The sequence below is a fragment of the Colobus angolensis genome, unplaced genomic scaffold (genome assembly GCF_000951035.1).
Source record: "Colobus angolensis palliatus isolate OR3802 unplaced genomic scaffold, Cang.pa_1.0 Scaffold59, whole genome shotgun sequence".
In the NCBI taxonomy this organism is placed as follows: domain Eukaryota; kingdom Metazoa; phylum Chordata; class Mammalia; order Primates; family Cercopithecidae; genus Colobus; species Colobus angolensis.
Window position 1 is genome coordinate 10,207,350 of NW_012119487.1, and position 13,565 is coordinate 10,220,914.

A 13,565-nucleotide genomic window follows, 5' to 3' on the forward strand; every position below is an offset into this window, starting at 1 on the left:
CGACAGGGCCCCTGCGCTATTCCCACGGGGACTTCCACAGAATTGGCCAGAAGGGGATTCCCATAGGCACCCAGGGACCCCAGGGATAGTCCAGACGATGGTAGGAGGAACTGGTGCAGCTGGGAGCAGTTAGGCGGTGATGCCAGCCAGGGTGGCAGGAGCTTTGATGCCAGGATAGAGTTTGGAGTTTATTATGACAGCAAACGGAAGTCAATTAGGAGGTTTTCTTTGTTTGTCTGTTTTGAGACAGAGTCTCACTTTGTCACCCAGGCTGGAGTGCAGTGGCGTGATCTCAGCTCACCGCAACCTCCGCCTCCCAGGTTCAAGCAGTTCTCCTGCCTCAGCCTCCCAAGTAGCTGAGACTATGGGCCTCCACCACCACAGCCGGCTAACTTTTGTGTTTTTAGTAGAGATGGGGTTTCGCCATATTGGCCAAGCTGGTCTCAAACTCCTGACCTCAAGTGATCCACCCACCTCGGCCTCCCAAAGTGCTGGGATTACAAGCTTGGGCCACCGCGCCCGGCCGGCCAGGAATTTTTAAAAGGGAGTGACACAGCCCGACGTGGGTGTTAACAGGTTGTCTGTGGTGCAGTAGAGAGGATGTATTAGGGGCACTGTGGTAGAGGTTGTCGCTAGAGTCCTCATGAGCTAACATGGACATTGTCAGGGTCGCTGGCGTAAGGAGGGCCCACATATCCCAGACTGCAGAGGGCAGAGCACCCCAAGTGTATTAGATGATGGCCAGTTGTGGCATGAACGAGTGAGGGGTAAGCTAGCAGGCGGGATGGCACCCCTACCCTCCCTTCCACTGTGGCCCCACCAGAGGGACTGGGTGGTGCTTTTTGCAGAAGCAAGGAAAAGCCACAGCCCCGTGAAGCGTCGGCGGAAAGCACAGAGACTGTGTGTGGCCTATGAGGGCTCGGACAGTGAGAAAGGTGAGAAGGCTGAGCCCCTCAAGGTGCCAGTCTGGGAGCCCCAGGACTGGCAGCAACAGCTGGTCAACATCCGTGCCATGAGGAACAAAAAGGACGCACCTGTGGACCATCTGGGGACCGAGCACTGCTATGACTCCAGTGCCCCCCCAAAGGTAGGCAGGGGCCCCATCTCCCCAGGTGACCCCCGCTCTTAGCAAGATACTTGTTTTCTCTCTACCCGGTGGCTCTTGGCTGGCACCTTCCCCTGCAGACAGCACCTTGGGAGGATGTACACCTGGTGCCCCAGAGCACTGGGCAGTGTCGCCTGCATCACTGTAGCCACTCAGCAGCTCAGGACACCGGTCACTTAGGGCCTCGTGCTAGAACTTCTGCCCAATGCAGGCGTGACCTGGGCTTTGCGTGATATCAGGGAGGAAGAGTTCCTTTTGCTTCACGGTCCCAGGGCCTGGAACCTTAGACCAAGCTGAGTTCTAATCCCTGTTCTACTACCAGGTGACTTGGATACAGGCCTCTCTGAGCCTCAGTTTGCTTGTATGTAAAATGGGTAGTATGGGCCAGGCATAGTGATTCATGCCTGGAATCTCAACACTTCGGGAGGCCAAGGCAGGTGGATGACCTGAGGTCAGGAGTTCAAGACTAGCCTGGCCAACGTGGCAAAACCCCGTCTCTACTAAAAATACAAAAATTAACCGGGTATGGTGGCAGGCGCCTATAATCCCAGCTACTTGGGAGGCTGAGGCAGGAGAATCGCTTGAACCCGGGGGTTGGAAGTTGCAGTGAGCCAAGATCACACCACTTCACTCCTGCCTGGGTGAAAGAGTAAGACTCCATCTCAAAAAAAAAAAAAAATGTTTTTAATGGGTAGTGTGATCATTCACAAAGCAATCAATAGTAGTGGTCAATGGCTGTTCAGTAGTGATGGGCCAGATATGATTGTTTTGGGGTTTTTTTGAGACCATGTTTTGCTCTTGTTGCCCAGGCTGGAGTGCAGTGGTGAAATCTCAGCTCACCGCAACCTCCGCCTCCTGAGTTCAAGCGATTCTCCTGCCTCAGACTCCTGAGTAGCTGGGATTACAAGCGCCCACCACCACACCCAGCTAATTTTTTGTATTTTTAGTAGAGACAGGGTTTCACCATGTTGGTCAGGCTGGTCTCAAACTCCTAACCTCAGGTGATCCGCCTGCCTTGCCTCCCAAAGTGCTGGGATGACGTGCGCAAGCCACCGCACCCGGCCACATATGATTCTAAGCGCTGAGACAATTCATTGAAGCTTCACATTGCTGCAGTGAGTTGGGCATTATTTTTGTCCTGGTGTTGTAGGTGACCAAACACACCCAAACCAGACCTCCCTACCCCATAGAGGGAGGCCGATGCCCCGTATGTGGCCCAGGGTAACAAACGAGGGTACGTAGAGGGCGTGAGGGGAGCCTGGCCCAGGGAATCACCCAGGACCTGCCGCCACCCTGATCCCTGTCACGGCACAAGCAGGTGCGCAGGTACCAGGTGCTGCTGTCACTGATGCTCTCCAGCCAGACCAAAGACCAGGTGACGGCGGGCGCCATGCAGCGACTGCGGGCGCAGGGCCTGACGGTGGACAGCATCCTGCAGACAGATGATGCCACGCTGGGCAAGCTCATCTACCCCGTCGGTTTCTGGAGGGTGAGCCCTGCCTGTGGTAACTGGGGGCGGGTGGCCTGAGAGAGACCTCGGAAGGCTGATGGGGGTGGCAGCGGTGCAGGAGGTGAGGGTCAACCATCTCAGGCTCGGGGGTCCCCCTGGAGCCCCCATCCCAGGCCTGGGGTCCTGGGGCCTGACACCCAGTCCCAGCAGCTCCTTGGCCTTCCTGTTTGCATCCTCCCTTCCTTCCTCTGCCTCCCTACCTCACCACCTGCCCACCCTTCCTCACCGCCAAGACTGCCTGCCCACCCGCCTTTCCCTTTGTTTACTGCTAGCCTCCCCTGGGATGTCACCCCCTCCTGTCCAGAGCCCCTCACCCTCCAGGAGCCCTGGGGAGGCCTGCTCCCCAGCCCTGCGGAGCACTGGATAGTGGTGGGCGGATCTGTTGAAAGCAGCTTAGTGGGTGGGGCCGCTTCCTCTTGGCACCCGTGTGGGCCGCAGTTTCTCAGATGGGTTTTAAACAGCCCTCTCCACTCAGGCACAGGACGGGAACCACCCGGCAGGCCTAGCAGCTGGTGGGGAAGCCCCAGCTCCAGCCCTCCCTCCTGAAGGCGCAGGTGCAGCTAAGCCCCACTCCTGGGAGCGGCTGGCCTGCTTGGACTGGCCTGGGTGCTGGCAGGGAATGACAGGCAGGGGTACCCAAGACAGACCCTACACGTGTGTCATTGGCCCGCACGGGTGGGAGGAGGGGGTCAGGCCTGCCTTGGGCCTCCCTGCTGCCCTCCACTTGTTTCTGCCTCCTGGAGGGCGGGGGCTGAGCTGGCACATGTCCTCAGCAGGTGCAGTTAGCTCTGGCCACCTGTGGGTCTCCTGGGGGCTGCGTCCTCCCCAGTCGGGCTATGCCCCTGCCTCCAAGGCTGAACCCACCCCTGTCTTTCAGAGCAAGGTGAAATACATCAAGCAGACCAGCACTATCCTGCAGCAGCGCTATGGCGGGGACATCCCAGCCTCCGTGGCCGAGCTGGTGGCGCTGCCGGGCGTTGGGCCCAAGATGGCACATCTGGCTATGGCTGTGGCCTGGGGCACTGTGTCAGGCATTGGTGAGTGGTGCACACCCCCAGAAGGACGGGGCTGGCTCCGGCCCACTGGCTACTCTGGGATTCCCCACATCCTTTTGACCTGTGACTCCACTTCCAGCATCCTGATCCTCCACCCAGCCCATAGGGTCAGAAAGGTGCTCCCAGGGCTGAGCCAGGCCAGCCCCACTCAGAGACAGGCGCTGGGGCAGGAACTCGCATGGGCTGGGCACCTGCTCTGTGTGGGGGGCTCTGAGAGAGGCCCCGGAGCTAGACTCCGTCTGTGCTGTATTCGGGAGAGATGTGGAGCAGGGAATTCCCCACGCGTGGGGTGGAAACACTGATGGTTGTGCAGGGCGCTACTGGGGCCTGGCCTGTGCCCAGGGTCCCTGGGAAGGCCCCCAAGGTCATCCTTCAGTTGAGAGCTGCAGGGCAAGGTGGGGTGAGCCAGACCAAGAGGAGGAAGTGTGTTCCCAGAAGAAGGAACAGCATCTGCAAAACCATGATTCAAGAGACAGGGCCAGGAGCATTAAGTTCTGGAATGAGATGAGGGCAGAGCGGGGAGGAGAGGGCTGAGGAAGGAGGGGGAAGAGTGTCCCCTCAGCAGGCGGGGTGGGAAGGGAGGTGCTGGGGGGATGGGAGAGGGTGGGGAGGGAGGCGCTGCGGGGAGAAGTGAGGATAGTTGAGAGAGAGGAGAGGAGAGGGTGGGGAGGGAGGCAGTGTGGGGAGGGCCCTCCTTAAATCCTTTTCCCAGGTCCTGGTGTCTCTTCCTGGCACCAGAGGCTTCTTGGCAGTTGGGTAAAGACAGACCCTTGGGTTTGGGGTGGGGTTACCTCATCCTCGGCTTTGCCCAGAGGATTTGGGGCTCCTAAGGCCACACGCAGCCAGGCCCAGCCAGTCCAGAAACCAGGGCTTGGCCCTGCCCTCTGTGTGACCCCATCCCAGGCCCCTGTGGGACTCTTGCAGGGGCCTGTGCTGCGGGGGACCTTCCAGCACTTTCCGGTGGGCAAGAGGGCCATCGGGGCTGAGGGCCTCGGTTCTGAGCAGGGGGCCACCTGGTGAAGCTGAAGGGCTGCAGCAGCCTGAGAGCCAGAGCCAGGCCAGGTGTGCCGGGGCAGGGCCTCCTTCCCACCGAGACTCCCAGCGCCACCACCTGCCAGCCTCTCAACGGACACTTGAGCTTATCTGGGCGGCTGTCCTCAGCTGCCCGTGTCCCTGGGGTGCTGCATCATGGTTGGGCAGGGCTGTGGGGGAAGGTCCCTGCCCGCAGCCAGGCAGGGAACAGGCTGGGAGTAGCAGGCACAAGGGAATACCTCCCTCTCCAGGTGTCTGTGGGCCTGACCACCTGTAAGGAGACCCCAGGGCTGCCTTCTGGGGGTTCCCAGAAAGAGAAACACTGTCAGTTAAAATGTCAGAGCTTGCTGGGTACGAGGGCTCAAGCCTGTAATCCCAGCACTTTGGAAGGCCGAGGTGGGTGGATCACCAGAGGTCAAGAGTTTGAGATCAGCCTGGCCAACATGGTGAAACCTCGTCTGTACCAAAAATACAAAAATTAGCCGGGCGTGGCCAGGCGCGGTGGCTCACGCCTGTAATCCCAGCACTTTGGGAGGCCGAGGCGGGCAGATCACGAGGTCAGGAGATCCAGACCACGGTGAAAGCCCGTCTTTACTAAAAATACAATAAAGTAGCCGGGCACGGTGGCGGGTGCCTGTAGTCCTAGCTACTCGGGAGGCTGAGGCAGGAGAATGGCGTGAACCCAGAAGGCAGAGCTTTCAGTGAACCCAGACGGCGCCACCACACTCCAGCCTGGGTGACAGAGCGAGACTCGGTCTCAAAAAAAAAAAAAAAGATCAGCCGGGCGTGGTGGCAGGAGCCTGTAATTCCAGCTCTTCGGGAGGCTGAGGCAGGAGAATTGCTTGAAACCCAGAGACAAAAGCTGCAGTGAGCCAAGATTGCGCCACTGTCTGTATACAGCCTGGGCGACAGAGCAAGACTCCGTCTGAAAAAAAAAAAAACCCACAGCCATAGATTGCTGGCTGCAGTCCCAGCTCTGCACCTTCCAGCTGACTGACTCTGGGCCAGGCACCTGGCTTCTGTAAGCTCTGGCCACAAAGTGGATGAAGCAGTCCTCCTCATTCACTGTCCAGGTGGGCAGGAGGCCCATACATTGTGACGTGTCCTGACTCAGCCTTGGGTATCCTAAGAAGCGTGGCCACTTCCGTGTTACAGAGGAGGAAACTGAGGCTCAGAGCCCCAAGGATGTGGCCTCTCAGGCCTTGTGGTCTCCCTACACCCTCAGACACCTTTTTCCAGGCGGCAGCCAAGGAGCTGGTGCAGGACTTGGCTTTCTCTTTGGCAAACACTGAAGGAGGAGGCAGGGCTGGGGCTGGGGTCGCAGCTGGCAGGGGCCACCGGGTGGGAGAAGGGAGCCCGATGAGCAGGCACCTGGGGTGGCCAGCTGAGGGGAGCAGGAGCCAGATCCCAGGTGGACAGCAGCTGCGGCCGGCCGGGCCATGCTCCCGCTCTGTTCCGGACCGCTGCAGTGGCAAGTGCTGGGTCTGCAGGCAGTGACCTCATGCTGGCCTGCTGGGCAGAGCTGTTGCCATCCAGCCTGGTGCCCAGAGCCAGTGCTTATGCCAGGAGGAGCCTCAGGCCACAGGAGACAGAAAGAGGGAAGCCTGGATGAGCCCTCCTGGGCCGGGGCCTCGTTCCTTGGGAGGCTGAGGGGTGAGAGGTGCTTCGGAGTTGGGATCCTGCCGGGCCTCACAAGGTCCTCGGGCATCTGTAGGACCTTGTGAGGACTTACTGAGCTGGCCAATCTCTATGGTAGGGTCTGGCCCCCAGCAAGTGCTTGTGCAAGTGAGCTGTCGCTGTTACTGTGGGAAATAGAGCTCGTAGCAGAGCCGAGTCATCCACCCCCAAGCCCTGCCCGGAGCAGAGACCCCACCACCCACACACCCATCTGACACCAGGGTTGGTGGGAATGGATCAGCCCAGAACACAGCCCTCCCTCCCCGCCCAGGCTGGCTCAGGTGAGGAGAGGGAGGCCTGCACCCTAACAGAGGGCTCAGCCCCTGCCCCAGCACCTCAGGGGCAGCCGAGATGGTCAGAGGTAGGCTTGCAGCCAGGGCTTTGCGGTTCCAGTCTCTAACTGCAGGGCCACGGGGATGGTGGCAGACTCGCCTCTGGGCAGGGAGAGCATGGGCTGGGCGGCTGGAGTGTGCCCATTCACCCCGCTTGCCTCTCCGCAGCAGTGGACACGCACGTGCACAGAATCGCCAACCGGCTGAGGTGGACCAAGAAGGCCACCAAGTCGCCAGAGGAGACCCGTGCCGCCCTGGAGGAGTGGCTGCCCAGGTATGAGGATGTGGGGGGCTCCCTGGCGGAGAGAAGCTCACCCTGCCCTCCCTCTGTCTGCACTGACCCAGCCCCCACCCCCACAGGGAGCTGTGGCACGAGATCAATGGACTCCTGGTAGGCTTCGGCCAGCAGACCTGTCTGCCTGCGCGCCCTCACTGCCAGGCCTGCCTCAACCAAGCCCTGTGCCCGGCCGCCCAGGGTCTCTGATGGCCGAGCAGCTCCTGCCTCGGTGCTGCTGTGGCCACAGTCTGCGAAGTGGCTTTACGCTTCAGGAAGCCACGCCTGTCGAATAAAGCTTTGGGCTGTTTGCAGATGGGATCTGGCTGATGTCTGTCTCTGAGAGGGCAGAGCGCCTGGGAATCACATACAAGTGTGTGTGCGTGCACACCCATGCTCGCATGTCTGGAGCAGGGCTGCCTGGGAGGCCGGCTGGGGACGTGACGATCTTTGCTCAGTACTCAGGGAGGAGGAGGGGGTGTGCGTGAACCTGGGAGGGAGGAAGTGGGGAGAGCCAGCTGCAGCCGGCTGCTGGAAGTCCACTGGGGAAACAGCCCTAGGCAGCTGGCTGAGGACCCTGGCCCCTCATGCTAGCCATCGCCGGTCCCCAGCTTCCCAGCCTGGACACCACCAGCTCCTGAACTTCAGTGACCTCAAAGCCCAGCCTCTGCCCATTCCCACCCCCCGTTACAGAGCTACCCGGCCTTGAAAGGGACACTGGGGACCCAGGCAGGGTGCCATAGGCTACAAGGCTTGACCTGTGACTGCTAGAGGTCGCAAGGTGAATTGGGCAAAGGGTGGCCCGTGTGGGTGTTGTGTGGAGCAGATGGCCTCACAGGGCAGATGAAGGTGGGAGGCTGAGTCTGCCGAATAGAGAGATGGTCCTGGGCCCAGGATGTGCCACACAGCAGGGGTTCCCATGGGGTCCGGTGGGGGAGAGGGAGCAGGGCTGGGAGCAGATGGATGCAGGGCAGGGGCTCAGGAACGGGACCCAGTTTCCAGTTGCTGAGACTGGGGTAGGGGGCTCCCCGGAACAGCCTCATCCCTCCACTCCCCTCACCCCACGGGGAGGAGGCTCAGAAAAGACAGAGGCGTGTGGGTCCCAGGCAGGGCCTGTTTATTCTGAGAGCGCGCATGCGCTATGGCTTAACGAGGCAACAGCGGTGCCGGGTGCCGGTGGATCAGTGGTCGGCTCAGGGGTGCGGGGCCCAGGAGGGAAGAGCAAAGTCAACAGGGTGTCCACGGGGGAGCCCGCCAGGCAGGGCTGAGCCAGAGGCCAGGCGTCCTTCCTGGGTGCCGCTCTCACACACCTATGTTCCCCAGGCCTGGGAGCTGCCGTGCGGAATGAGGGGCCTGTCCACAGGCCACCCTCCTCGGGGACATGGGGCCTCCATCCTCGGGCCCCTCGGAGAACCCAGGCCCTGCACTTCAGACCCCCAGCAGGGCACAGGCGCACAGGGTAGCTGGGTGGGGAGCAGGGCCTGGCCTAGGGACCCCCCACACCAGGGCGGGTGTGGCCACATCAGGCCTCCCTGGCCTTACCCGAGGTCCCCACAAACAGGCTGGGGGCCCCAGCTCGGCCACTGGGAAGTCCTAGGGACTCCCACTCAGGGCGGCTGCTGCTGAGGGGAGGGGGCGGGGAGGAAATGGTTTGCAGAGAAAGGTTTGTTTTATTGCAATTATTTAGAGCGCGTCCCAAGGGGGAGGGGAAGTTGGGGGGGTGGGGGGCTCTGGTATTAAGTGGAAACATGTGTGGAGCTGGAGATCTTTTTGGAAAAAAGCAAAAACACAAATTCCTTTCAGTCAGCAGGCCCCGACAGAGCAGCAAAGGCCCTCACCGCGCGCTGCCACCGCTCGCGCGCGCGCGCTCTCTCTCTCTCTCTCTCTCTCTCCCCCCCCCCGTCTCTCTCTGTCTCTGCCTCTCTCTCTCTCTCTCTCTCTCTCTCCCTGTCTCTCTCTCTGGGTCTCTCTCCCCCCATCTTGCTGCCACAGGCCCCCAGTACCTGGCAGGCAGGGGCAGGATGGGGGCTCCCGGGGGCTGGGGCTGATTTCTGGGCAGTGGCAGGACCACCCTCCAGTCCACTGAGGCTTGGGGAGCTCGGGGCAGGCTGAGGCCCAAGGTCCGTGCAGGAGGGGTCCCAGGGCCCCGAGACAGGCAGGAAGGGGCTCAGAAGTTGCTGAAGATTTCGCGCTTCCTGTTCCAGTCCATCTGCGGCGCGCGCTTGTTGACCCGCGTGGCTCGAGCCTTCTCCTTGGCCTCGGCCGCCGTGGGGCTCAGGTGGAGGCCGCTCTCCTGGAAGGGGTCTCGCTTCCAGGCACTGCCATCCTGGGGTGAGCACGGTGGGTGGGGCGTCTGGAGTGAGCCCTCGTACTACACTCCAGACGGGGGCCCCTCCCAGGGAACAACCAACAGAGGTTGCCTGCTGGGGCTGAGGCTGGGGCTGGGATAGGGGGCTAACGAGGGCTTCCTGGCAGAGACCCCACTGCCAGGGCTGACATCTCCACAGACACCCACCCCAAGGCCTCTGGCAGCCCCATGTGTGAGCTCAGGAGTGGAGGAGGACATCCATACCTCAGTGTCCTTGTCAGAACCAGGAAGGTCACTTCGGGACGAGCACGCAGAGCCACCATTGAGCTGGGAAACCAAGGGCAGGCTGTGGCTTCACAGACAGACACAACACCCGCACAAGCACACACGTGCACAGATGCACACGCCCCACCAGTGTGCGCTCCTCCACGCGGCAGGGGGCCCCAGGCATCTGGTGGACTCCAGATGCGGGGAGGCAGGCACCCGGCGCCCAGCAGTGACGGGCAGGTGGCCTGGCTGGCTCATGGTGCAGAGGGGGTTTGGGTGCAGGAATGGCCGGCGTGAGCAACGCCTGGGGTGAGGCTACCACCAGCTCCCTGAGGAGGCAGAGACTGGAGGGCAACTCCCTACCAGGTGGTGCTCAGGAGGGGACGGAAGGCAGCAGCCCCGACCCCAGGCGCCCCATGTGGCTTGTGCGTGGCACGGACCCAGGGCGAGGTGACGGCCAGAATCGGGTATCACTACCACACCTCAAGGAAAGGGATCTCCAGGGAGAAGGGGGCCTCTGTCGGGCCTGGGTACCCCCAGAAGCACCTTGTGTCTCGTGGGCACCCCACCCTCTCACCTGGACAGGGCTGGTTCCGTTGGTCACGGGTGATGGCAGAGGACCTGTGGGGACAGCGTGTCAGTGGCTGCTCGGCCACCACACTGCACCCACCCTGTGCCCCGGGCCGTGGCCCACCTTCCACATGCTCCTCGGTGGGTGTGACCCGAAGCCGCTTGAAGTACTCATCTGTCTCGGGGTCCACCACCAGCAGCCGGGCCTCATCCTCCCGTGCCTTGATGCTGGCCACCACCTCAGCGTGGCGCAGCCCCTCCACATTCTGCCCGTTCACCTGCCACCACCAGCACGCATCAGCCCCGCCGTGGGCCCAGACAGCCCCCAATGCTGCGTGGCCAGGTGTGGCATCAAATATTCATCACAGCCACCACCCGCCGAGGCAGCAGGAGGCGCGCCAGCTCAGGTTCCCAGTGTCCCCCTCCTCCCTGCAAGGACCCAGGGCCCCAGTGTGGACAGGCATGGGGCACCCAGCACCCTGCAGCCCTGGTGGGCCGGTACCTCAATAAGCCGGTCCTGGGCGCGGAGGCCAGAGCGGGCGGCAGGTGAGCCCAGGTCCACCGAGCGGATGTACTGGCCGGGCCGGGACTTGTCACTATGCAGGTTGAACCCATAGCCCTGAGGTCCCTTTCGCAGGTGGCAGAGCCGAGGGCGCAGCTCCCTCAGGGGCCCACTGACATCCTGCAGGCCCGAGGGACAGGGTCAGTCCCTGGCTCCAGCCTCCCACCCCCAGAGGCCACTTCCCTGGTGGTGTCGCTGCTGCCCAAACTCGGTACCACGCCACCCATGGGCAGGCCCAGGTCTCAGTGGCAAACACTCCGGGCACCCAGGCTCCCTGCGACAGAGCTTCAGTTGTGGGAACTTGGGCAAAGCCAGTTTTCAAACCCAGAAGCCTCCCCGATGGGCCCAGCCGCCTCCCTGGGTTGCTGGGATGATTCCCTGGGCTGGAGGCCAGCGCGGCACACAGGCGGGGTGGGAGAGAGCTCCAGGTAGGAAGAACTGTCACTGTCGACCTCCTGGGGCAGTTGTCCCTGAGGGCCCTGCCCGTGCGTCCCCCTGCCCCGGGCTCTCCTCCAGAGCGTGGGGCAGGCGCTAGGCCAGCAGTTTTGTTTTCTCTCCAGAGGCCTCCGTGAGGCTGGCTGCGGTGGCAGCTCTGTTTGCTTTCACATTCCGGGAAAACGAGCCGCACCACCCCCGCAGGCCCAGCAAGCAGAGGCTGGGGCAGGAGCTTAGAATGGACAGGGCACAGAGGGCCTCCTGGGGCCCGGAAGGACCCCCCGCTACCATCCCAGGCCCTGCCCCATGTTACCTCTGGCATCCTGCAGTGGGGGTCTGGGCCAGGGGACCATGCAGGCAGGGCCAGGCCCAGTGACCACCCCCCAGCCAGGGGCCGGGCCAGGGTGCTGCGGCGGTGGCCAGTGGCTGCCCGTGCTCCGTTAAACATGGCGGTGGCCAGAGCAGGCGGGGTCAGCTCAGGTTTCCAGGGAGTGCCAGGCTTCAGGGCGTGTGCAGGGGAGAGCATGCAGGCGGGGTGGGGGGCTGCCAGGGCCCCTCCCTCCCCTCCTACCTCCCTGTGTGTCCCTGAGGGACCACAGGCCAGGCCAGGGCTGGGGCGGCATGGCAAGAGGGGCACTCAGACCTCAGGAGGTCAGGTCTCCAGGCCTTAGACACCCCCGACCCCTCCAGCCACCCACCTTCAAGCGCACTCCAAACCCCAATGGACCGGAAACAGCCATGTCAGTGGCGGGGGCTGCCCTGCCAAGGCTAGCAAGGGGGTCCTTCTCCACAGGGCTAGTGCCCTGTCCCCTGCGCTCGGGACTTGCCCTTGGTCTGGAACACCCTTCTCCTGTCCAGCCCGCCAGATGCCTCGTCAGGAGCCTCCTGCCCACCCTCTGAACGCTCTCTGCATGGCCACAACCCAGGCCCTATGACACCAGAAACTCCCAGGACAAGGCTGTGGGTCCTTGGCCCCGCAGGGGCTCAGCTGGGCCACATGGGCTGAATTGGCGGGTGCAAGACCCCCAAAATCTCCAGGGCCCCACCACATAGACCCACCCCTCCCCCAGACACACCTGGTGGCACAGACATGGGGCTTTGAGGCTGACCCTGACACCTGCCCACCGAGGTGCCCCTCAGGGATGCAGTCAGAGCACAGTGCTGAGGCTGGCCTGGGACTGAGGGAAGGCGTGGGGACAGGAGCCCAGCTCAGGGGGGGAGGCGGGAGCGTGACATGGGCCCAGGCGGTAAAGACGCGTCACATGGTCACAGACACAAGGCGTCCAAACACACCTGCAAACATGCATAGCCACCCACACACGCGGCCAGCCCCACAGTGCTGGCCCGGCAGCCCTTCCCACGCCTGCACAGTGGCCTACAGGGCAGGGTTTCTCAGGGCACCAGACAGGAAGCAGGATCTGGAGGGTGTCAGGCCCTGAGGCCAGGCCAAGGCCCCCTCGGTGTTCTCAGGGTCATTCTGGCCACCCCTCTGCCTCTGTCCAGAAGCAGCTGTCTTTCACTCCACACGGCAAGAAGTTCTGCCTATCATCAAAGCCTAAACCCCTCATTGTCAGCAGGGTCGCAGAGGCGCCAGGCACAGCACTAAACCCTCAGGTGGAGGGGCTGCAATGGAGGGGCCAGGGTGGGCTGCTGGCAGCACATGGGGCGGAGCACAGGGGCCCAGAGAGCTGAGGAGCTCGGGCGGGGTTCATAGCTCACATTCCTCCTCCCTGCCCTGGCTCAGCACACACTTCCTGCCGCCTCCTGCCAGGCCCTCTGGCTCCCACGGGCTCCAGGCTCCCTCCCCGCCAGTGGCCAGCACAGAGCTGGACCATCCCTGGTCCCCCAGCCATGCCTGTGTCCGGACAAAGAGGCTAGCATGGGGGTACACTGGGCGCCCCCCCCAGATGGTGACGCACCAGCCCTGACAGAGAAAGGCCTTCATTGTTGCTCAGGGACCAGCCTGCTTACATCAAGTTCCCGGAGTCCCTTCCTCCCACCCCGGGAGGCTGAGCGGCTGCTGGTTCCTCCTAGCCCTCCCTTCCTCCCACCCCACCTGACCTGTACCAGCCTCTGGGGTGGGCTCCGTGGAGGGGCTCCTGGAGCCCGGGCAGGTGGCGTGGCACTCCCGGAGCGCGCCATGGCAGCAGTACAGCGGCAGTGAGTGGCAGGCGTCCGGCCGGGGTGGCCTGAACTCTCTGGCTGACCCAGGCTGCCACCCCACTTATCTACCTCCCTCTGCGGCCCCGGCTCCCCGGGGATGGGTGGGGACGCGGGGGCTGAGTCACTCTGGGGAACAGGGTGATGACTGAGCCCACTCCCCTGCGAAGGCTCCAGCCCGGCGCCCCCCACCCAGCTAGGTTTCCGTCCCAAGAAAGGAAGGAAGGAAGCTGCTGGAAGGCCCTGCCCTGCCCCAGGACCCAGGGCTGGGGGGATAG

At 62.7% G+C, this 13,565-nt stretch overlaps 2 protein-coding genes across 5 annotated transcripts; one reads left to right on the forward strand and one right to left on the reverse strand.

The window, feature by feature from the left end:
* The first annotated feature begins 653 nt into the window (after positions 1-653).
* On the forward strand, positions 654-7,304 carry NTHL1 (nth endonuclease III-like 1 (E. coli)). Its single transcript, XM_011962469.1, has 6 exons — positions 654-677; positions 824-1,087; positions 2,424-2,594; positions 3,493-3,652; positions 6,880-6,985; positions 7,072-7,304. The coding sequence occupies exons 1-6, from the start codon at positions 654-656 to the stop codon at positions 7,193-7,195; spliced, it is 849 nt and encodes a 282-aa protein (XP_011817859.1). The 3' UTR covers positions 7,196-7,304.
* A 781-nt stretch (positions 7,305-8,085) lies between these two features.
* SLC9A3R2 (solute carrier family 9, subfamily A (NHE3, cation proton antiporter 3), member 3 regulator 2) lies at positions 8,086-13,354 on the reverse strand. 4 transcript variants are annotated; one of them, XM_011962422.1, is made up of 7 exons: positions 13,247-13,308; positions 13,195-13,210; positions 10,633-10,812; positions 10,255-10,408; positions 10,138-10,181; positions 9,558-9,620; positions 8,636-9,311 (listed from the first exon to the last, which is right to left on the reverse strand). In XM_011962422.1, exons 1-7 carry the CDS (start codon positions 13,267-13,269, stop codon positions 9,153-9,155), a joined length of 639 nt encoding a protein of 212 aa, XP_011817812.1. In that variant the 5' UTR covers positions 13,270-13,308; the 3' UTR covers positions 8,636-9,152. The 4 variants fall into 4 exon arrangements, with proteins under 4 accessions (XP_011817809.1, XP_011817810.1, XP_011817812.1 ...); XM_011962419.1 differs by having other exon boundaries at positions 8,086-9,311; positions 13,189-13,354; XM_011962420.1 differs by having other exon boundaries at positions 8,086-9,311; positions 13,195-13,351.
* Between the last annotated feature and the right edge of the window lie 211 nt (positions 13,355-13,565).

Coding starts and splice junctions, on each gene's coding strand:
- SLC9A3R2 (XM_011962419.1), bottom strand. CDS start 13,269: ATGGCGCGCTCCGGGAGTGCCACGCCACCTGCCCGGGCTCCAGGAGCC. Junction 10,409..10,632: donor CCCAGGACCGGCTTATTGAG/GTACCGGCCCAC, acceptor TGGTGGTGGCAG/GTGAACGGGCAGAATGTGGA. Junction 9,312..9,557: donor GTTCTGACAAGGACACTGAG/GTATGGATGTCC, acceptor TGCTCACCCCAG/GATGGCAGTGCCTGGAAGCG.
- NTHL1 (XM_011962469.1), top strand. CDS start 654: ATGGACATTGTCAGGGTCGCTGGC. Junction 1,088..2,423: donor ACTCCAGTGCCCCCCCAAAG/GTAGGCAGGGGC, acceptor CGGCACAAGCAG/GTGCGCAGGTACCAGGTGCT. Junction 2,595..3,492: donor ACCCCGTCGGTTTCTGGAGG/GTGAGCCCTGCC, acceptor CCTGTCTTTCAG/AGCAAGGTGAAATACATCAA.